At 46.5% G+C, this 24,093-nt stretch overlaps 2 protein-coding genes across 2 annotated transcripts in view; both read left to right on the top strand.

Moving 5' to 3' along the window:
- The window catches only part of LOC136624977 (alpha-2-macroglobulin-like), a 103,524-nt gene extending 87,850 nt beyond the window's left edge, over positions 1 to 15,674 (top strand). The window contains exons 31-36 of the mRNA XM_066598906.1: positions 8,687 to 8,814; positions 9,034 to 9,124; positions 11,341 to 11,409; positions 11,601 to 11,703; positions 11,929 to 11,970; positions 15,561 to 15,674. Coding sequence (XP_066455003.1) covers positions 8,687 to 8,814; positions 9,034 to 9,124; positions 11,341 to 11,409; positions 11,601 to 11,703; positions 11,929 to 11,970; positions 15,561 to 15,589 — 462 coding nt within the window. The 3' untranslated portion in view covers positions 15,590 to 15,674. The remainder of the gene's footprint in view (positions 1 to 8,686; positions 8,815 to 9,033; positions 9,125 to 11,340; positions 11,410 to 11,600; positions 11,704 to 11,928; positions 11,971 to 15,560) is intronic.
- The window catches only part of LOC136626155 (alpha-2-macroglobulin-like), a 305,765-nt gene that overhangs the window by 92,328 nt on the left and 189,344 nt on the right, over positions 1 to 24,093 (top strand). The window lies entirely within an intron of this gene.

Here is a 24,093-nt window from a genome sequence, read left to right as displayed (position 1 = left end):
GTGAATGGTGTCTGATAGCATCCCATTGACCCTTACTCTAGCCGTTGGATCCTTGTATAAGGTTGATATCCACTCTCTCATACGCGGACCCAGTCCCACGCTTCGCAGGGTGGCCTCCATGAAACTCCACCTCACCCTGTCGAAGGCCTTTTCCGCATCGACGGCCATTAGGCAGAGCGGGGACCCCATGCTCCTTACCCTTGATATTAGAGATGTGGATTTAATCACATTATCTCTGCCCTCCCTTCCCGGGACAAACCCCACCTGGTCCTTGTGGACCAGTCTCGAGATGAAGGGCTGGAGTCGGATCGCGATCAGTTTGGCGAAAAGCTTAACGTCGATGTTTATGAGTGAAATGGGCCTGTAGTTGCTGCATACCGTAGGGTCTCTCCCCGTTTTAGGTATAACCACTATATGAGCCTGCAGCGCCTGGGATGGGAAGGGCCGACCCTCGTTCACTTCATTAAAGGCCCTCAGCATCAGCGGGGAGATTTCTTCTCTGAAAATTTTGTAAAGTTTGGAGGTGAACCCATCCGGGCTCGGGCTCTTACCCGTCTTGAGTTCTTTTATTAGGGTAGACAACTCTAAAAGTGAGAAGTCCCCTTCCAGGTCTCCGAACTCGGACGGGTCCACCCGCTTTGGGGCGAAGCTATTGAGGTATTCTTGTGTTCCGTCATCCCCTGCGCTGTTGGTTGGCTCAGGTTCCTGCTTTAGGTTATATAGTTTGTTGTAGTATAAGCGGAACGTCTCCAAGATCTCGGAGGTCGAGTGGACCACTCCTCCTGGAGTCTGAATTTTCGGAACGTGGTTTATGGGGGCTCTTGGGTGCAGTGTTCTAGATAGCCACCTCCCGCATTTGTCCCCATACTCAAAGACACTTCTGCGCAGTCTATCCCTTGCCCCCAGAGACCCCTGGTCTAATATTTGCAAAATTTGGTGTCTAATCGCGGAGATCTCCGCCTTGGTTGCATCTAGTGGGTGGCTCTTGTTTAGGGTTTCTTTTAGGGCCAGCTCTCCCATAAGTTTCTGGAGTTTAGCAGATCTGTCTTTCTTGAGCCTAGAGCCATGGGAGATAAAAACCCCCCTCAAAACACATTTGAGGGCCTCCCATTTAATAGGGGAATCTGTAGTATCGTCTCTGTGTGTCTCCTCGAAGTCCGCAATTGTTTTTTTAATGTCGTCGATGCACAGTGTGTCGTTAAGGAGGTTCTCGTTTAGTCTCCACTGGTTTGTGCGAATCTGTCTGCCCATCCCTTTGAGTTCCCCATAGATTGGTGCGTGGTCTGACCACAGGAGGGGTCCCATCGAGCATGCCGGTCCACGGTCTAGGAGGCTATGCGAAATTAAGATGTGGTCTATGCGACTATAACTGTTGTGGGCTGCTGAGTAGAAGCTGTAGTCCCTGACACCCGGGTGCAAAATCCTCCATAAATCTATCAAATGCATCCTTTCTAATTCCCTTTTCAGTGCCCTCCGTGCCATATGTGAGATGGGAGACTTACCCGTTGTCGTGTCTATGTCCGGGTCCATCACCATATTTAGATCACCTCCCAGGATTACTCTGGAACCGGCGGCAAAGGTGTCCAATTTTCTCAGAGTGGACGTCCCAAAAGCGACTTGGCCCTGGTTGGGGAAGTAAATGTTAGCAAAAGTTAATACTGTTCCCGCGACCTCCAGCTTTAAGAAAACAAATCGGCCCATTTGATCTATCTCCTGGTCAAGGACGACGTGTTGTAGAGATTTATGTAACGCCACTGATACCCCCCCTGCCCTCTTCGCAGGGTGGGGGCTGTGGAACCATTTGGTGTAATATCTAGATGAAATACGAGGGACGCTGCCCGCCTTAAAGTGGGTCTCCTGCAACATGGCGACCATGATCCCCCTCAGGTGCAAATGATACAGGATCTGACTTCTCTTCTCTGGGGTATTGAGCCCTTTTGCGTTGTAAGTGCACATGGAGACTCTAGTCATTTTTGCGGTACTTGAACGAAAGCCTATTACCTCTCAAGGTCCGCACCCCATTAGGGTAGGGAGGGAGGGGGGTAGGGAGAGAAAAAGGGGGGGGAGAAATCAAATAAACGTGAGGCTTAGTGCCTCTTAACTTAACTAAGCATGGAATGTGAAAACACATTTCTATATAGCACGTAGCTATTGCCCCTAAGGGGGGTTCGGGGTAAACCAATAGAGAAGCCGCACTCCTTGGCAGCCTCGGCCCAATGACGCAGATATAACATGTAAAGTGAAGCGTTACCGGCAAGTAACTTTAGACCTTAAACTTTAGTCGGCGAGTTCTTGTCGTGGTGGAGCCTGAAAAATAAAGCAAACAGGAACCCAGGCATATATGCAAGAGAACATTGCAGAATATGGCAAAATGGCATTTTAACACTTAGAGTCAGCGTTTCGTTTTTTCTCCTGCTTTCTGCCACTCAGTGCGCAGGGCCGGTGCCAGCGCCCCTTCCTGGCGGGGCCAATCTGGGAGAGCAGTCATTGGGAGACCAAGTGAGCCCAGAAAGCCCGGCAAGTCTCCCAGTGTTTTAAAGGACACCCTTCTGTTTCCTTTTCGCACCGTTAGTTGAAAGGGGTACCCCCACTGGTACTGGATGTCGTTTTCTCTTAGTACCACTAATAGCGGTTTCAAAGCTCTTCTTAGCTGCAGTGTGCGTCGTGAAAGGTCCTGGAGAAGGAGGATAGTGGAGCCCTGAGAGGTTAGCTCCCCCGCCTCCCTCGCCTTGCGCATTATCAGTTCTTTTTCTTGGAAAAAATGGATTCTACAAAGGACATCGCGCGGTCTTGCCGGGTCGGGTGATCTCGGACCCAGGGTACGGTGAATCCTGTCAATCTCAATGGTTTTGTCTGCCGGTCTCTGAAGGATCTCGTTGAAAAATTTTGTGGCCCATGCTTCTAGCTGCGCATTCTCCACTTTTTCAGGTAAGCCTCTAATACGTACGTTATTCCGTCTATGACGGTTCTCAAGATCGTCCAAATGGGCAGATAGGTCCGCTATCTGTGCAGACTGGATTTGAATAACCTTTCTATGGGATTCGACCGACTCTAGAATCCTGTCTTGTATATCTTCTACCTCTGTCAGGCGCTGACCCACGTGGGCTATGTCTTTTTGCAATGCTGATATGTCCTTTTTGTGGGACGCTTCCAGCTTGTGGACCGCACAATCTAGGTCTCCCTTGGTGGGGAGGGAGCGTAGGTGAGCCTTCCAGTCCCATTCCCCCTCCCCCTCTTCTGTATCTGTGGGACTGGGTTTTGGGTTGCCCCTATGTCTAGGTACATGAGAGTGTCTGTGGAGGGAGTCTGGAGTGTCAGGGGGGCTTATGGACTCACCCCTTTCCCCTTCCTGGCTGGCTGGGCTGCACTCTTGCCCCACAGCTCTCTGGGATGCTGTATGCAGAGGTGAGCGCAGGTCTGCTGAAAGCCTTCTCCGGGGCTGGGGACTGTTCTCCCCTCCTTCTCTGCTGTGTGGCTGCTGCTGCTGGGAGCCCTGCTGCTCGTTTGCTCCTGCCATCTCCTGACAGCTTCTCTCTGAAGCGGCGTTCTCCTCTCCGACCGCTGCCTGCAGGGCTCGCTCACCCCCCCTCGCGCCGCTCTGTTCCTTCTCCCGTCCCGCCGGCGCCATCTTGGATGAGCCGCGCCGCTCGTTCTCGTCTTTCTGCGGCCGCAGGTACTGCGCTAAGCCGCCTCTCTCTCTCCCCAGCGGGTGTCCCGGGGTGCTCTGGGTTCTTTTCCGCCCCATGCTGGTCCGTTTCGCCGCGATTTTGTGCCGGTAGCTGCTTTGTAATGGCCGATGCCGCGGGAGCTTGCTCAGTGAGCGACTTGCTTCACCATCGGCCGGCTCCGCCCCCCTCGACCCGTTTTTGAATACTGGCACCACATTGGCTTTGCACCAATCCAGTGGATCAGACCTTGTCACTATAGAGTACTTAAAGGGGTTGTCCCGCGAAAGCAAGTGGGGTTAAGCACTTCTGTATGGCCATATTAATGCACTTTGTAATATACATCGTGCATTAAATATTGGCCACACAGAAGTTATACACTTACCCCCTCTGGTGTTGGCGTCCCCGTCTCCATGGCGCCGACCGAAGCCTTCTTCTGCCCGGATTAGACGCATTTGCGCAGTCTGCCCTCTTCTGTCCGGCTCCAGCGTGCTCGCACCGCAGATGTCTTCTGCGCATGCGCAGAAGACCTGTTCGGCGCGAGCACGCCGGTGCGGCCCCTTCAGCAGGACAGAAGAAGCAGACTGCGCAAGCGCGTCTAATCCAGGCAGAAGAAGGCTTCAGTCGGCGCCATGGAGACGGGGACGCCAACACCGGAGGGGGTAAGTATATAACTTCTGTATGGCCAATATTTAATGCACGATGTATATTACAAAGTGCATTTATATGGCCATACAGAAGTGCTTAACCCCACTTGCTTTTGCGGGACAACCCCTTTAAATATAAGAAACAACACTCTGTCTATCACATTGCTTGATTCCCATAAAACCCGGAGTAGTATGCAACACATCCTTAGGGCTCACACCCACTTGCGTTTTTTTTAACACTGCGATATCACTGCATTTTTTTATGCAATTGTCAACGGGACTTTCTAATGTTAAAAATGCATCGCAAGTTTGTGCTTTACAATTTTTGTGCAATGCATTTTTAACATTAGAAAGTCCCATTGACAATCCTGTTAAAAAAAGGCAGCAAAATCAGTGTTAAAAAAACGCAAGTGAGTGTGAGCCCTTACTGACAAATCTGTTGCTCTCAAGAAAAATTGGTTAGTGTGAACCATGCTTTGATGCATTCATAATGTTTTGTGGGGGGTTTGTGAAAGGCTCTTTTAAAGGGTTTTCTCATCTGTTGCATTGGGGGGTCACAGCCTAAGATCATGGGTATAGCTACTGCCACTAGGAGGCAGACACAAAGAAAAGAGTATTAGCTACTTCTACTGGCTATCCACCACCCCAGCAAGCACCAAGCTAGCCAGTTAAGCTTAGTGTCAGTAGGAGGCAGACCTCCTTCCTTCATTGGTCTTCAAACTACAAGACTATCCCTGTTTACCCCACCAAGGAGGGCAAGCAGACTGTATTTAACCTCTCTGCTCATAGCCTGACCTTTAGAAAATAATGAGGCATGGTCAACATCAGAGTATGTATCCTTCTACCACCCTCTTTCCTCCTTCTTTCCCTGTCCTATCAAGGAGTAATAGCGTTGGTTCCTCCCTCAGAATGCTTCATGGATTTTTCATTCCAACCTATTCATGATGCCCAAGAAAGATGGCACTGTCAGAGCCGTTCTGGACCTGAGGAGGTTGAACCACTTTGCCAAGGTCCATCACTTCCACATGGAGCCGTTGAGGTCAGGCATAGCATCCATGGAACAGGGGAAGTTCCTGACTTTCATAGTCATCAAAGACGCTTATCTTTATGTTCCGGCATGTCAAGAACACTGTTTCCTCCGCTTTGCCATCTACTCGGATAATTACCAGTTCACGGCACTGCCATTTAGGTTAGCCATGGCCCTCAAAGTTTTTACCAAGGTTCTAGCATTTGTGATGGCTTTCCTTCACTTCAATGGGATAGTGGTCATTCCCTTTCTCAATTACATTTTTGGTAAAAGCCCCGACTCAGTACAGCGTTTATGTCACTCTTGATGTTTTGTTCTATCAACCACCCCCAAGTCCTGCCTCTCACTATCTCAACGTCTGATCTCTCAGGGTCTGTCATTCAACACAAAACAAGCCCAAGTTTCACTCCCGGCACAGAAAGTGTATCTCCTTTAGTCGAAGGTGAGCTCATTGCAGATTCAGTCCCCAATAACCATTCTTCACTGCATGAGAGTCCTAAGACTGATGATCTCATCCTTTTGAGATGGCCTCTCCAGTGGGCCATTCTTTTCCGGAAGGACAAATCAAAGAATGCTCTCGATCATCAGATTTGAAAACCTCCACAGCTTCAACATGATCTTCTCTAGTGGCTGGACTCCCCACAGATCGTTTAGGGCCACCACACTCCAGTGGCAGATCCTCACAACAGATGCAAGCAACTCAGCTAGGGGGCACACACTGCAGAAACTAACAGTGCATGGCACTTGGAAAATACAAGAGTCCACTCTCCCAATAAACATCTTAGAACTTCAGGCCATGCTTCCTTCACTTCAGCACTTTGCACCCCAGGTAACTAGCCTCCCTGTCTGTGTCCAAACCGGCAAACCGGCAGCCTTCACATACATAAATCATCAGGGAGAGACCCACAGCTTGGTTGTCATGGCAGAAACAGAAAGGATCCTGATATCGGCCGAAGATCACCTATTGGAACTCTCGGAGGTCAAGGGTGGACAACTGGATAGCTGACTTCCTGAACAGAACAATCATCCTGGGAGAATGGGAGTTGCACCACAATGTGTTTCATGAGCTGTGTCTGAGATGGGGTCATCCGGGTGCCAATCTGATGGTATCCAGATTCAACCACAAACTTACCAACTATGTATCCAGATCCTAGAGCCTTCAGGCTCGAGCAGTGGATGCCCTAGTAATTCCATGGACTGAATTCCAGTTCCCATACATTTTCCCTCCCTTTCCTCTCATACCTCAATTTCTCAAGAAGGCCAAGATGGAGGGCCTGCAGGTGATTTTCATCATGCCAGACTGGCCTCATCGCACGGGGTATGTGAACCTCATCAATCTGATCATCGACACTCCATTGCCCCTTCTTCATCTAGAAAATCTTCTTTTACAGGAACTTTTCTTCCACCCGAATTTGATCATGCATTGTTTAATGGTGTGGCAGTTCAAGCAGTAGTCCTGAGAGCCCGTGGTTTTGACGATCCTGTCATTCAAACTATGATCAAGGCAAGGAAACTCTCCTTTTCCCAAATTTATAATTGTGTCTGGAAGACACACCTTGGTACTTGGATATGGGACTGGGCCTTAGCTCAATGAAGGCTCAGATATGAGCATTGTCCCTTCTTTTTCAGCGTCCTCTAGCCTAAAAAGTCAACCATCCATACCTATGAGGAGTTGCTCACTCCATTCTTCCATACTGTTCTCCTGTCCCTCCTTGGGACCTTAATCTAGTATTGGATGCACTGTAGGTTTACCCTTTTGAGCCATTTGCGCAACATACCGGCTTGTCTTATATCCTGTAAGGTAGCCTTTTTAGTAGCAATCATTTCAATCCACAGGGGTTCTGAGCTAGCAGCCTTGTCGTCGAATGCCTCCATTCACTGTTTTCCATGAGGACAAGTTGGTCCTAGATCCTGCGCCCTCCACATCAATAAATACATAATTTTATCTTTCTTCTGTCCCTCTGCTACGCACTGGAGAGAATCCGCTCTCCTAGGCTGTGTCCACCAATGCAATGGACAAGAAAATTAGATTGAAGTACTTACCACAAAATCTGTTTTTCGTCTTTTTCATTGGGAGACACAGCACCCACCCAAAGCTATTTCAAACGTTGTTCACCATTTTACCATGTGCTCTGGTGTTCTTCCTGGACTTACTCATGATTCTGAGCTCTGTTACACTGTTAAAGGTTTACATTTTTATTTTCAATGTTTCGCCTGCTTTTACCCTGCTGGCTGCTCCTGCTTGCAAACAAACTGGCTAGCTTGGTACCTGCTTATAGCCTGCAGGAGGAGCTAACACTTTCTTTGCTTACTGTCCACCTCCCAGTGGCAGTACCTATACCCATGGTTGTAGACCGTGTCCCCTAATGAGCAAGATTAGAGAGATTTTCTGGTAAGTACGAAAATCTGATTATCCTCAAATCTAAAGTTATCACTTATCCACTGGATATGGTATAATTTTATGATCTATGGGGGTCTCACTGCTGAGAACCCCATTGATCCTGACAATGGGAGTTTTGTGTCCTCTTCATCACTGTGTGGATGCTTCTCACACTCACATTGATGTTACATTAAATGGAGTGATGGCTGAGCATGTGCGGCTGCCACTCCATTCAATGAATCAAACCACAACGATCACCTGCCCGTCTAAGTGAGTGAGTTACATGCTCCGCCCCTGATCACATTACGGTAATGTCATCACAGGTCCTTAATCGCTGTGCATATTATTTGTGGACTACATACCCTAAAAACCCCTGCGGTCTAAGTTGCGTTGGAATACTAACAACCACCTGTCTGTAAGTGAGTGACTGTCAGTTACATGTGAAGATGCCACCATTATGGGATCAGTCATTGGGGCTTTGAATTGCATTAAAAACCTGCAGAGCTGGACAGTAGCTGTGTATTTACAGGATTTGTGACGATGTCACTGTCATGTGATCAGTCAACTGTGTGGGAGGAGTCCGGGGTCACATGACCGGGAGGGGGGGGTCAGTGCATGCAGGACTCTGCTGTGCTGTTTGTGATCCCTGTTTGGGATGAAAAATGTATGTAGCGGTGCTGTATGTGTGTGTGATGTGCATGTAGCAGAGCTGTGTGTGTGTGTGATGTGCATGTAGCAGAGCTGTGTGGCGCATTGGGCCTCCAGAAACACTGGTACTATAATTTCTTAATAATTATTAGTATGTATTATATGCAGTGATCTGTGCCATCTTCATTGCAGTATAATAAATAGTGTGAATTTGCTACTGAAAATATCCATTAAAAAGTACCAAGATATATTTTATATGATATAAGGCACTATATATCTATTTACATTTTTGATGGGAAATTACTTTTTTACCTCATAGGCGGTATTGAGGTACAATATTCCTCCTCCAAAAGGCAAGGCCGCCTTCTCCCTAAGTGTAAAATCATCTTCCGGAAGAGAATGTCTGGGGGATCCTGTGAAAACATTTGAAATTCTTATCACTGCCACGTGAGTTATTTCTTACTTCCTCTTGTACTCCTTCATGCAATGTACAGTAATATCTAATATTGACCAATCAGCTTATCTATCAAAATGTATAAAACAATTATGCTAAACTACTAAATATTCTCAAAGCTGTTAACCTTTTCCTTACATTGACCAAAATGGAAGGTAACTTATAATAAACATATGAATGTATATGTCATATCTGGATTATTACTCTTGCAGTTATACCGGGACCCGGGAGAAATCTAACATGGCCGTTATTGAAGTCAAGATGTTGTCTGGCTACATTCCAGTGAAGAGCACAGTAAGGAAAGTAAGTAAATGATTACACTGTAGTTTACAAAGGGCTTGGAGTCTGCCCTCTGTGAACAGTTTGTGGTCCAATGATAAAAAGCAGGATATTCAAAAATGATGACTTAAAGTCAGAGGTGTAGCTATATGGGTGCAGAAGTAATAGTCATATCTGGGTTTTGGTGTCGCTAGACATCCAAGACACCCAAAAAGCTTCTCTGGCAGTATTGTAAATGGTACATACAGATATGTCCATCTTAAAGTTTCTGAAAAGTGTATTAAATCTGTATTCACATCTGTGTCGGAAGTTCCATTCAAAGCCTTCGGCACAGATGTGGCATGAAAAGCTAGGCCAAAAAAAAATCGAGCATGCAGGACTGTTTCATCCAGTATAAATACCGGACACGTGCAGGAACCAAACGGACCGCATTATAGTGAGTGGGGTCTGTTCAGCACAGTTTGGCTCCGTTATGAGACGGATGCATTCATCCAGGGAATTCCATTTTTCTGCTCCCATAATGGAGCAAGAAAAAGGGAATCCTTAGTGCAGATGTGAATTTAGCTTAAGGACTCAAATTTCTCACAATATAATATTGCAACATCATAGCAAAACCCCTCACAGTTTACAATCCACATCACAACAACTGGGTGGCCACACCAACAAATATAGCATATTATACATCTTGCAACAGAATATCACAAAATCATGTTTTTGTTTTTTTAAATCTGGTCATCTTGCAACACACACCTTGGACACATCAGTGCTACAGATTTTGCATTGGGGCCAAGGATCATCTAATTACACCTCTGATGAGAGATCTGAGTTTATATAGTAGAAGCAAAAATGAAAGAAAGATAAGTTCTTCTATAATGACTTAAGAATAGAGATGAGCAAGTACCAAAATGCTCGGGTGCTCGTTAGTCGAGTCGAGCTTTTCGTAATATTTGAGAGCTCTATTCGAGTAACGAACCTGATTGAAGTCAATGGGAGACCCGAGCATTTTTGTATTTAACCCACCGAGTTTTTGTTTTTTTTCTCTTTCTCTCTCAGCTACATACTGCTGTGGACGTGCGGATGCTGGCACGTCACAGCAAAAAGTGGTAATGTGGTGAGGGGTCGAACTCGACGTGGTACTAGCTCGAGTAACGAGCACCATCGAGTATGCTAATACTCGAACAAGCATGTTCGTGTCGTGGATTTCCTTTTGTGTCCACCGACTTGATCAATTTGGAATGTTTACACCCTTCCACATTAATTCTGAATTGATTATATGCGCATAAGAAGATTTCACACTGACACAGGTTCAGCATGTATAAGCTTCCTCAATTCTACTTTAATGTTGGGCGCGCAGCCTCTTTTAAAAGAGTTTAACATATCTGCCCATCTGGGCAGGTCAAAGATTACATAGATACAACGTATTGTTTAATTATTGGATAAGCATCTTGCAATTCTTCCATCCTCCGGTCATCTGTGATTGGCCATCAGGTGGTGGACGAGATGAGTGGGTTGCCTTTGGACCCACGTGTGGTTCCTTCGATATGATTGGATGTTACATCATGAATTAGTAATTGCCTAAATCTCCCATGTTATTTGCATACGTTTCCAGTAAAATTGCTTGGGTAATTATTGCGGTATCTAAAAGCAGTACTTGTCTTAAGTGCGGTTATCTGTCTGATCCTTACTTCTTCTAATAGTTATAAAACAGATTGAAAAATATAGCGTGTCTATGTTCAATTTCATCTTGTCAGCAGAGTTTGAGAAAAAGATGTTTCATTACAGGAAGTAGAGATATTGCATAGATGTAAGAACATATATCTATGTATCCGAATAGAAAACAAACATGACATTTTGTTATACAGAATGTTAAATTCACAAATGTCCACTACCAAAGGCCCACAGTCCAAAATGTAGAAATATTTGGTTTCCACTACAACTCAACTCTACTTAAGAATCATAATACACAACTAAAGGCTTTTGATTTTTTTCAGAAGCAGTACCACTCTTGGCCATGGGCTGTCTCTGGTATTGCAGCTCCAATCCATTAAATTGATTTTAATCCCATAAAACAATGAGTTATCTTACAAAAAAAAAAAAAATCTTTGCTGAACATTTTTAGGAGGACAAGTACCCGACATCCAGAAATAATGCTGAACTGAAATACTAGAAAAATATCAATCAGTTTTGGAAGTTGTTCCTTTTATTACAATACCAAATGTAATACCCGTTTTTCTTAACAGCTGGAGAAGGACAAGTTAATAAAGAGAAGTGAGATCCAGACTGACTCGGTGACTATGTACCTGGACGAGGTCAGAATCTGTTATTATTTTAACTTTTTAGCTTTTGTTCTAAGGTTCCTCCTAAGAACACCTGCGATTCCTTTCTGATAAATAGACACAACTATTTAGCATTTTAGGTAGTTTATTTTTATTTACTGTACTTCTCTGATATCTTTCATTTCCATTGAGAGTTTACTCGTGACAATATTATCTCACTTTAGATTGGTCATGATCCAGTAAACCTCTCCTTCATGGTGGAACAGGACATTGTGGTGAAGGACCTAAAACCAGCTCCAGCAAAAGTATATGATTACTATGAAACAGGTAAATAGATTCTTTTTATCCAGATGTTACAGTGCAACCATTGCTATACAATTGCTGAGCTAATGCTGTATTACAGAGCATGGATAGGGAATTTATGCCTTCTTCTGGATCAACGCTGTAAAATCATAGATTATACTGGATGGACCTGTTTTTTTTTCAACTGTATGTTATTGTAAATTTCAATATTACTATCTAGAACTTAATTCTGCTATTTTTGCCTCCCAGATGAACAAGTGACTGAAGAATACAACCACCCTTGCAGTTATGGTAAGGGAATTCCCACTTGCTTAAAAATACTTTGATCCCTAGAATTTGTGTACATAAAATTAAACCTTGCATACCTAAGCATATACCTTCTATTTCTGTGTCTAGCCTATAAGACAATGTTTCACATCATAAGGAGTTGTGAGTTGGCTAAATATGTTAGACAAATATCAGAGATTATAGTGTGAGCAGCCAATAATCTAATGTGTATGAGGGTAACCCGACAGAAATTGGGAAAAAGATGAATCAGACACATTGGATTTCAGCATTACTAATACTTTGTTCTTCAGCGGATAAGTGGCACCAGAGGTGTCTAACAGCTGTTAATCTCCCTAAGGGCTCCCAGACACTTGCTTGTTTTTAACGCTGCGTTAACGCTGCGTTTTTTAAAATGCAATTGTCAATGAGACTTTCTAATGTCAAAAACGCATCGCACAAAATTTGCAAACCACAAACTTGCGATGCGTTTTCAACATTAGAAAGTCCCATTGACATTCTAGTAAAAAAAAGTTGCGCTAACGTAATGTTTAAAAAAACGCAAGTGTGTCGGAGCCTTTAGGGCTCCTACCCACTTGCGTTTTTTAGCGCTGCGATATCGCTGCTTTTTTGTTAACGCGAATGTCAATGGGACTTTTTAATGTTAAAAACGCATCACACAAAAATCGTAAAGCACAAACTTGTGATATGTTTTTATCATTAAAGAGTCCTATTGACCTTCGTGTTAAAAAATGCACCAAAATTGTGAGATTTTTCAGCATCAGCGATGCTTTTTTTCTAGAATAGCCTTGCATCGCTGCCGCCTGCGATAAAATCGAGTGTTATTAGGAATTTCTAATGTTAAAATTGCATCACAACTAGAGTTGAGCAAACGTACTCTGGCGAGCTTGATGCTCGTTCGAGTATTAGCGTACTCGATGGTGCTTGGTACTCGAACGAGCATCAAATTGTGTTCGATCCGGCCCCAGCTTTTGACTCCTCCCCGCTGTGACATGCCTGTTTTGGCCCCTCCCTGCCATGACGCAGAGCGCGTCATTCAAAAATTTTTGGTTTGGCAGGATGGGGAAGGGGAAAAGAGGGAGAGAGACGAACGAAGAAAAGAAAAAAAAAAGCTCGGGACCCTGCGTTCCACATACAAAAATGCTCGAATCTCCCATTGTAGTCAATGGGGTTCGTTACTCGAGTAGAGCTCTCGAATTTTACGAAAAGCTCAACTCGAATAACGCAGACCCGAGCATTTAGGTACTCGCTCATCTCTAATCACAATGCAAGTTTGTGCATTGCGATGCGATAAAAAGGAGGCTCTATAGGAAAACATGGGAGATAAAAAAAAAAAAATCGCACAACGCAGAGAGATAGGGCATGCCGCGATTTTTTGTTCTCACAACATAGCATCAGTGAAAACAATGGGAGGGAAACTATTGAAAATCATTGGTTTCATAAATCTGCCTTATTACTCACTCTGCCATCGCGTGAAAATTGCACAATTTTATTGCCTGTGTGAAACCACCCTTACTCTATTAAAATAAACTTGCATTTTCTACTCATCCCACTTTCAAAGTAAAGATTCATGATTGGAAGAGGAGGGTAATTGGGAGAGACAGATGTTGGTCCAAAGCTATCTCTTGTGTACAACAACTACAAATTTGCTGAATTTTGACACTTCAGGGAGAGAAAGCAAGAAAATACGAAGATTCCAGACAATGTTCCTTTGCAAAAACTAAGCCAGTAGATTAACAAAACTGTATCTTTAACCCTTAAGGACATGGTCTAGTATAGTATTTAGGAATGCGGCAAGTTTTTGTTTTTTTTCTCATCTCCATTTTTCAAGAAACAAACTTTTTTTATTCTGTAAGAAAAAAAAAAACACACGAAGCCTTGTTTGCTGCAGGCTGAGCTGTGGTTTTTATTGGCATCATTTTGGGGTGCATATAATGTATTGTATAACTTGGAAAAAAAGTGTGTGTGGAGGGGGGCGGAGGCAGGATGAAAAAATACATCATATCTGCCTTAAAAAAAAGTTTTTGCATCATTGGCTTCAAAGAGCTATACCTTTATTTTTCAATTGCAGTGTAAGGCAAGCGGGAGCCCGCAGCAGAATCCGACTCTGCCTGCGGCTGAGGACACTGTGGTTACCTGTCTGGGTCTTCTGCATGCTGCCCGGGTCTTCTATTTCTGGGTCTGTGGGTGCGTGTGGAAGCGCCAGATGACGCTCTGGCACGCATGCACAGTAAACTTTGTTTTTTTTTAATGGAAGCCGTCTGTGCGGGATCCTCACTGAAATGGAGCATGCTGCAACTTTTTTCCAGACCAAAAGGTCCACAAATGAAATCCGCAATCTTTATTTCATTCGCGGATCACCCGCGCGGATTGGGCCTAAGTGTGTGAGAGCTTCTTTTTGCGTGACAAAATGTAGTTTATATTGGTAAAATTTTGGGGTACATGCAATCCTCTTGATTACTTTTATGGTGCCTTTTGGGAGGTTGAGAGGGCAAAAACAGCATTTTGTCTTTTTTTTTTTTTTTTAATGCAGCACTTACCAGGATAAATAATGCATTCTGCACTTTTTTTAAAGTTTTTTTTAACAAGGAATAGGTGAGCAAAAAGGGGTGTATTATTTTTTTAACTTTTATTCTCTGCTTCTGTGTTATCTCACCTGACAGAGCTAACTCTGTCATTTTGTAAACCCCTCAGATGCCCCATTCAGCATTGACTACGACATCTAATGGGTTAAACAGTCAGGGTCAGAGTTATCTTCAAGTTTAGCCATTTGTTTGAGCAACCAGCTGTATATTAAAGCCAGAGCTCTCCAGTAATGGTAAAGGCACGGCACTCTAATAGTACAGAGGCTTGTTAAAATAGAGTGCCCTCATCTATTAAAGGAGTTTTCTCATAACAGGTTTTATCTGTCATGCAGATACCCTAGTTGCAGCTCACACCGAAGTGTATTATAGCGGGTGGCTACATCATTGCTCTGTTCATTTCTGTGGGACAACAAAGATAGCTAACTCTGCTCTTTCTAGCAGTCCCATTTAAGTGACTGGAGCAGTGGGGTGTCTGCATGACAGGTAAAACCTGTTGGGAAACAACGCCTTTAACAAGAGAACAGCTACATTTCTCTTGCTGGAAGACTCAGTCTGCCCATTCATTGTACAGACAGACAATTTATTTTAATGGGAACTGCAGTATCTATTTTTTTTCAGTGGTGGTGCTTCAGGGAAACTCAACACTTGCTGCTAGCTTTACCCACAGATTACAGCTGACTGTTAGGGGTACCAGCCGAACGGCACCCTGTTATCTGTTCAGGGAATACTTCAGAAAAAGGGGGTATCAATTTTAGAGAGTCACCTAATTTATAGGATGTGCAGCTAAAAATGAGATGGAATAGGCTCCTAAACTTCTCACATAAAGTTTCTCCAAAGTGTTATCTTCAATGATTCTTTCTGGATCATGATGATGTTAGACAGGATTTCCAGACAAAATATAAAGTTGGTGTTTTGATAGTAAATCGTAGGTTATAATGATGCAATATTAAATCGTAGTGCGCTACGATTCTGTATGTACAGTAACCTGTCTTCTGTTCATTATTTGTTTAGCTACAGAGAAGAATGAAAATTCAAGATAAGACCTAGCTGTTGTGTATACGACATCAGCATCTACAGCCCAGCACTGGAAACTAACAGTGTAATAAAAACATGTGATAAATCATACTCGTGATGCAATCTTTTCAATATGTTGAATGACCAAGTAAAGGCACACTACAGCAAGGTGGATGTTCTTTCCTACAAGAACGCCTTCACTCATGTACATTGACTGTGACTACTATGGAAGCTCAGCCCTATTCAAGTACAGTACCAAATTTGTGTGAAATTGCACTGTTTTGAGCCATACTAGCCAGCCTAGCTAAGACAGTAAAGAAGTTTATAATACTGAATTTCCACTGGTTTTGTCTGAAGTATAAAAAAAAACAAAAAAACCAAGTGAAAAGAAAAGACCAACTGACTCATAATAAGGATAATTACTTGGGGTGCCAAAAATGATGTCTTTAAAAATCTAGGCCTCCATAAATCCCAGGGCAATGCAAAATTAGGTACAGCGTATTATGTGTGCAAAATACACTGTACCAGTCTTTACATTACTTTCAATTGTGCCTCTCATACATAGCGTCCAAAAAAAGAAAGTGGCATGCTTACATACACCCAAGATAGTGTATGAGGATTGTCAACACGTGTGGTGCGCTACCAAAAATGCTCATGTGAAAGAGCCTTTAATTTGGTTATGTGTTTGTAAAACATATATGGCCAAATTTAAATCACAGGAGAAAAATATTAAATTTCTCAAAATATTTATAAGGACATATATTAATTAACTTAAAAGTCCAGAAGAATTATAAAGACACCCCAAAATCTATTAGAGGGGTTTTCTGAGTTATTACTTTTATATAGTTTTGGGCCCTCATACCAAAAACTATATAAAACTCATATACTCACCATCGTGCTGGAATGCCATGGCGTCTGACAGAAAAAAATAATAAATTGCTTAAAGGGGTTTACAAAACATTACTACCTTACTTACCCTTTAAATATTTCACCTTTCAAGCATCAGCAGTCCATTTATATAAAAACCTACAGCCAATTACTGGCCTTAGCAGTCACGTGCAATAGATGCAAGCATCACTGCTTAGGTCTACAACTGACTTCAGTGTTCATGTGATTGTTATATGTGTCATGTGGAGATAAATATGAGAAGGGAATACTAATATTTAAAATATTGGCAAATGAGATTTAACACTTATAAATGTAAGGTTCTGCACATGGGCAGGAAATACATGTCAGCATTACACACTAAATGGTAAACCACTGGGCAAAACTGACATGGAAAAAGACTTTTTGCTAACTAAGGGATTTTAATAGAGTTGAGCGAACGTACTCTGTCGAGCCTAATGCTCATTCGACTATTAGCGTACTCGATGGTGCTCGTTACTCGAACGAGCATGAAATCGTGTTCGACCCTGCACCAGCTTTTGGCTCCTCCCCGCTGTGACGTGCCTGTTTTGGCCCCTCCCTGCCACGACACTGAGCGTGTCATTCGAAAATTTTTGGTCTGGCAGGAAGGGGAAGAGAGAGAAGAGAGAGGGAGAGGAGGGGGAGAGAGAGGGAGACCAAGAAAAAAAAGGTCAGGACCCTGCGTTCCACATACAAAAATGCTCGAGTCTCCCATTGTAGTCAATAGGGTTCGTTACTAGAGATGAGCGAGCACCAAAATGCTTGGGTGCTCGTTACTCGGGACGAAATTATCGCGATGCTCGAGGGTTCGTTTCGAGTAACGAACCCCATTGAAGTCAATGGGCGACCCGAGCATTTTTGTATTTCGCCGATGCTCGCTAAGGTTTTCATGTGTAAAAATCTGGGCAATTCTAGAAAGTGATGGGAACGACACAGCAACGGATAGGGCAGGCGAGGGGCTACATGTTGGTTCACAGGTCCCACTATTAAGCCACAATACCGGCAAGAGTGGGCCCCCCTCCCAACAACTTTTACTTCTGAAAAGCCCTCATTAGCAATGCATACCTTAGCTAAGCACCACACTACCTCCACCAAAGCACAATCACTGACTGCATGACACTCCGCTGCCACTTCTCCTGGGTTACATGCTGCCCAACCCCCCCCCCCCGCACGACAGTGTCCACAGCGTACACCAAATTGTCCCTGCCCAGCCTTCAGCTGCCCTCATGCCACGCCACCCTCATGTCTACTTATAAGTGCGTCTGCCACAGGAAAAGCAGGCACACACTGCAGAGGGTTGGCATGGCTAGGCAGCGACCCCCCCCCCATAAAAGGGGCGGGCCGATAGTCCACAATGCTGTACAGAAGCAATGAGAAATCCAATCCTGTGCCACCTCCATCTCGAGCTGCACACGTGGGCATAGCAATGGGGAACCTATGTGCCACACACTATTCATTCTGTCAAGGTGTCTGCATGCCCCAGTCAGACCGCGGTTTTTTATAAATAGTCACAGGCAGGTACAACTCCGCAATGGGAATTCCGTGTGCATCCACAGCATGGGTGGCTCCCTGGAACCCACCCGCTGTACATAAATGTATCCCATTGTAGTGCCCTGGACAGCAGAGCTAACGTCAGATGAAATGCAGGTGGGCTTCGGCCCACACTGCATGCCCCAGTCAGACTGGGGTTCTTTACAAGTGGACAGATGTAGGTTAAACTCCGTGTGCACCTACAGCATGGGTGGCTCCCTGGAACCCACCGGTAGTACATAAAAATATCCCATTGCATTGCCCATCACAGCTGAGGTAATGTCGTGGTTAATGCAGGTGGGCTTCGGCCCACACTGCATGCCCCAGTCAGACTGGGGTTCTTTAGAAGTGGAAATAGATGCATTTATAATTCCCTGTGGACCCACAGCATCGGTGGGTGCCAGGAAGCCACCGGCGGTACATAAAAATATCCCATTGCATTGCCCAACACAGCTGAGGTAGTAATGTCGTGCTTAATACAGGTGGCCTTCGGCCCACACTGCATGCCAGTCTGACTGGGGTTCTTTAGAAGTGGAAACAGATGCATTTATAATTCCCTGTGGACCCACAGCATGGGTGGGTGCCAGGAAGCCCCCGGCGGTACATAAAAATATCCCATTGCATTGCCCAACACAGCTGAGGTAGTAATGTCGTGCTTAATACAGGTGGGCTTCGGCCCACACTGCATGCCCCAGTCTGACTGGGGTTCTTTACAAGTGGAAACAGATGCATTTATAATTCCCTGTGGACCCACAGCATGGGTGGGTGCCAGGAAGCCACCGGCGGTACATGAAAATATCCCATTGCATTGCCCAACACAGCTGAGGTAGTAATGTCGTGCTTAATACAGGTGGGCTTCGGCCCACACTGCATGCCCCAGTCTGACTGGTAATATGTGCCTTAACAGTAACCTCGTTGGTGGTAATGTGGTGGTGACTGCGGACCTGGTAGCGCGGTTTTATGTAGTTGGTTTTCGGAATGTGGCCAGGATTAAGTGGACCGTGGCGGGGGGATGGTGGTGGTGCTCTCTTGTTGTGTCGTTAAAGGTGAAATTCTTGGACTGCCACCAGACGGACCAATGCAAAGGTATTTGCCAAGAATGTTTTCATTGTTGGAGGAGGAGGGGGATGTTTTGGAGGCACTATGTGTCCTCTACACGTGTCCGTGGTTATATGCACCTTAACAGTAACAGCGTTCGTGGGAAATGGCCTCGCCGCCATCATGTCTTTGTGAAGCCTCTGTTTCCACACCCCAGTGACATACCATTAGCAGCGGTATAGGCAGAGCCCAGAATTATTAACATTTCAGCGGTAGCATTAGGAACAGGCCCCACTAACATATCACTAGCAGCAGTATAGGGGGAGCGCAGTCTTAGTTCCATTTCAGTAATAGTAGCACTCAAGACAGGCCCCAGTAACATTCCCATTGCAGCAGTTTAGGGAGATAACAGTCTCTTTCACATTTCAGTAGCTGCAGTATAGACAAGGCCCCAGTTACATTTATGTAGCTAAAGTGTAGGCCAACCCCACACACCTTTCTGTACCATGAGTGCAGGCGAAGAACATAGAAATTACTATGATTACACTGTAGGTGAGGGCCCAAAAAAATTGGTGTACCAACAGTAGTAATGTACCTCAGAAAAAATTGGCCATGCCCAACCAAGATGGCAGGTGAAACCCATTAATCGCTTTGGTTGATGTGGCTTAAGTGGTAACTAGGCCTGGAGGCAGCCCAGTTTAACGAAAAATTGGTTCAAGTTAAAGTTTCAACGCTTTTAAGAGCATTGAAACGTATAAAAATTGTTTAGAAAAATTATATGAGTGAGCCTTGTGGCCCTAAGAAAAATTGCCCGTTCTGCGTGATTACGTGAGGTTTCAGGAGGAGGAGCAGGAGGAGGAGGAGGAGGAATATTATACACAGATTGATGAAGCAGAAATGTCCCCGTTTTGGATGGTGAGAGAGAAAGATGCTTCCATCCGCGGGTGCAGCCTACGTATTGCTTAGGTATCGCTGCTGTCCGCTGGTGGAGAAGAGAAGTCTGGGGAAATCCAGGCTTTGTTCATCTTGATAAGTGTTAGCCTGTCGGCACTGTCGGATGACAGGCGGGTACGCTTATCTGTGATGATTCCCCCAGCCGCACTAAACACCCTCTCTGACAAGACGCTAGCCGCAGGACAAGCAAGCACCTCCAGGGCATACAGCACTAGTTCAGGCCACGTGTCCAGCTTCGACACCCAGTAGTTGTAGGTGGCAGAGGCGTCACGGAGGACGGTCGTGCAATCGGCTATGTACTCCCTCACCATCCTTTTACAGTGCTCCCGCCGACTCAGCCTTGACTGGGGAGCGGTGACACAGTCTTGCTGGGGAGCCATAAAGCTGTCCAGGGCCTTAAAGACTGTTGCACTGCCTGTGCTGTACATGCTGCTCGATCTCCGCACCTCCCCTGCTACCTGGCCCTCGGAACTGCGCCTTCTGCCACTAGCGCTGTCGGATGGGAATTTTACCATCAGCTTGTCCGCCAGGGTCCTGTGGTATAGCAACACTCTCGTACCCCTTTCCTCTTCGGGAATGAGAGTGGAAAGGTTCTCCTTATACCGTGGGTCGAGCAGTGTGTACACCCAGTAATCCGTAGTGGCCAGAATGCGTGTAACGCGAGGGTCACGAGAAAGGCATCCTAACATGAAGTCAGCCATGTGTGCCAGGGTACCTGTACGCAACACATGGCTGTCTTCACTAGGAAGATCACTTTCAGGATCCTCCTCCTCCTCCTCAGGCCATACATGCTGAAAGGATGACAGGCAAGCAGCATGGGTACCGTCAGCAGTGGGCCAAGCTGTCTCTTCCCCCTCCTCCTCATGCTCCTCCTCCTCCTCCTGAACGCGCTGAGATATAGACAGGAGGGTGCTCTGACTATCCAGCGACATACTGTCTTCCCCCGCCTCCGTTTCCGAGCGCAAAGCATCTGCCTTTATGCTTTGCAGGGAACTTCTCAAGATGCATAGCAGAGGAATGGTGACGCTAATGATTGCAGCATCGCCGCTCACCACCTGGGTAGACTGCTCAAAGTTTCCAAGGACCTGGCAGATGTCTGCCAACCAGGCCCACTCTTCTGAAAATAATTGAGGAGGCTGACTCCCACTGCGCCGCCCATGTTGGAGTTTGTATTGTATGCTCATAGAGCCTGGCCAACATGTGGAGCGTAGAGTTCCACCGTGTGGGCACGTCGCACAGCAGTCGGTGCACTGGCAGATTAAACCGATGTTGCAGGGTCCGCAGGGTGGCAGCGTCCGTGTGGGACTTGCGGAAATGTGCGCAGAGCCGGCGCACCTTTACGAGCAGGTCTGACAAGCGTGGGTAGCTTTTCAGAAAGCGCTGAACCACACAATTAAAGACGTGGGCCAGGCATGGCATGTGCGTGAGGCTGCCGAGCCGCCACCAGGTTACGGCCGTTGTCACACACGACCATGCCCGGTTGGAGGCTCAGCGGCGCAAGCCAGCGGTCGGTCTGCTCTGTCAGACCCTGCAGCAGTTCGTGGGCCGTGTGCCTCTTCTCTCCTAAGCTGAGTAGTTTTAGCACGGCCTGCTGACGCTTGCCCACTGCTGTGCTGCCACGCCGCGCGACACCGACTGCTGGCGACGTGCTGCTGCTGACACATCTTGATTGCGAGACAGAGGTTGCGTTGGAGGAGGAGGAGGAGGAGGGTGCTTTAGTAGAGGAAGCATACACCGCCGCAAATACCACCACCGAGCTGGGGCCCGCAATTCTGGGGGTGGGTAGGACGTGAGCGGTCCCAGGCTCTGACTCTGTCCCAGCCTCCACTAAATTCACCCAATGTGCCGTCAGGGAGATGTAGTGGCCCTGCCCGCCTGTGCTTGTCCACGTGTCCGTTGTTAAGTGGACCTTGGCAGTAACCGCGTTGGTGAGGGCGCGTACAATGTTGCGGGAGACGTGGTCGTGCAGGGCTGGGACGGCACATCGGGAAAAGTATTGGCGACTGGGAACTGAGTAGCGCGGGGCCGCCGCCGCCATCATACTTTTGAAGGACTCCGTTTCCACAACCCTATACGGCAGCATCTCAAGGCTGAAAAATTTGGCTATCTGGACGGTTAACGCTTGAGCGTGTGGGTGCAAGATGGCGTACTTGCGCTTGCGCTCCAACACTTGCGCTAGCGACGGCTGGACGGTGCGCTGAGAGACATTGGTGGATGGGGCCGAGGACAGCGGAGGTGAGGGTGTGGGTGCAGGCCAGGAGACGGTAGTGCCTGTGTCCTCAGAGGGGGGTTGGATCTCAGTGGCAGGTTGGGGCACAGGGGGAGAGGCAGCGGTGCAAACCGGAGGCGGTGAACGGCCTTCGTCCGACCTTGTGGGGTGCTTGGCCATCATATGTCTGCGCATGCTGGTGGTGGTGAGGCTGTTGGTGGTGGCTCCCCGGCTGATCTTGGCGCGACAAAGGTTGCACACCACTGTTCATCGGTCGTCAGGCGTCTCTGTGAAAAACTGCCAGACCTTAGAGCACCTTGGCCTCTGCAGGGTGGCATGGCGCGAGGGTGCGCTTTGGGAAACAGTTGGTGGATTATTCGGTCTGGCCCTGCCTCTACCCCTGGCCACCGCACTGCCTCTTGCAACCTGCCCTGCTGCTGCCCTTGCCTCCCCCTCTGAAGACCTGTCCTGAGTAGGCGTTGCAAACCAGGTGGGGTCAGTCACCTCATCGTCCTGCTGCTCTTCCTCAGAATCCTCTGTGCGCTCCTCCCTCGGACTTACTGCCCTTACTACTACCTCACCGATAGACAACTGTGTCTCATCGTCATCGTCCTCCTCACCCACTGAAAGGTCTTGAGACAGTTGCCGGAAGTCCCCAGCCTCATCCCCCGGACCCCGGGAACTTTCCAATGGTTGGGCATCAGTGACGATAAACTCCTCTGGTGGGAGAGGAACCACTGCTGCCCAATCTGAGCAGGGGCCCGAGAACAGTTCCTGGGAGTCTTCCCGCTCCTGAGCATGTGTCATTGTAGTGGAGTGAGGAGGCTGGGAGGAAGGAGGAGCAGCAGACAGAGGATTCGGATTTGCAGCAGTGGACAGCGCAGAACTGTGGGTGGACGATAGGTTGCTCGAAGCACTTTCTGCCATCCACGACAGGACCTGCTCACACTGCTCATTTTCTAATAAAGGTCTCCCGCGTGGACCCATTAATTGTGCGATGAATGTGGGGACGCCAGAAACATGCCTCTCTCCTAATCGCGCAGCAGTCGGCTGCGATACACCTGGATCAGGAGTTCGGCCTGTGCCCACACTCTGACTTGGGCCTCCGCGTCCTCGGCCGCGTCCACGTCCTCTAGGCCTACCCCTACCCCTCAGCATGCTGTATTACCAGTGATTTGATTTCCTAGGCAAGAAATAAATTGGCGCAAGCCTGCAGGCCAAATAGAATTTTTTCCCTTTTTTTTTAAAGGAAAGGCCCACTGCGTATATTCAATCAATATAAATGTGTTGTGGCCCTGCAAATGTGTCACAGAACTGCAGTGTTGCAGAGTTATTAACTACAGCAGAGCGGTGATTTCCCAGGCAGGAAATAAATTGGCGCAAGCCTGCAGGCCAAATAGAATTTTTTCCCTTTTTTTTTTAAAAGAAAGGCCCACTGCGTATATTCAATCAATAATAAATGTGTTGTGGCCCTGCAATGTGTCACAGAACTGCAGTGTTGCAGAGTTATTAACTACAGCAGAGCGGTGATTTCCCAGGCAGGAAATAAATTGGCGCAAGCGTGCAGGCCAAATAGAATTTTTTCCCTTTTTTTTAAAGGAAAGGCCCACTGCGTATATTCAATCAATAATAAATGTCTTCTGGCCCTGCCTACACAATTCTGTCCCTGTAGTATTACTGCAGGGCGCAATGCTCTGCACGGCCGATTTGGAAAAAAAATAAATGTGCACCACTGCTAACTGCAGCCTCCACACTACTGCACACTGTTAGATGTGGCCCTAAGAAGGACCGTTGGGGTTCTTGAAGCCTACACTAACTCCTAACACTCTCCCTGCCTAACCACCACTTCTGTCCCTGTAGTATTACTGCAGGGCGCAATGCTCTGCACGGCCG

The sequence above is a fragment of the Eleutherodactylus coqui genome, chromosome 4 (assembly GCF_035609145.1).
Source record: "Eleutherodactylus coqui strain aEleCoq1 chromosome 4, aEleCoq1.hap1, whole genome shotgun sequence".
In the NCBI taxonomy this organism is placed as follows: Eukaryota; Metazoa; Chordata; class Amphibia; order Anura; family Eleutherodactylidae; genus Eleutherodactylus; species Eleutherodactylus coqui.
Note: the sequence above shows the minus strand (reverse complement) of the source record. Positions and strands in the feature narration are given on the sequence as shown.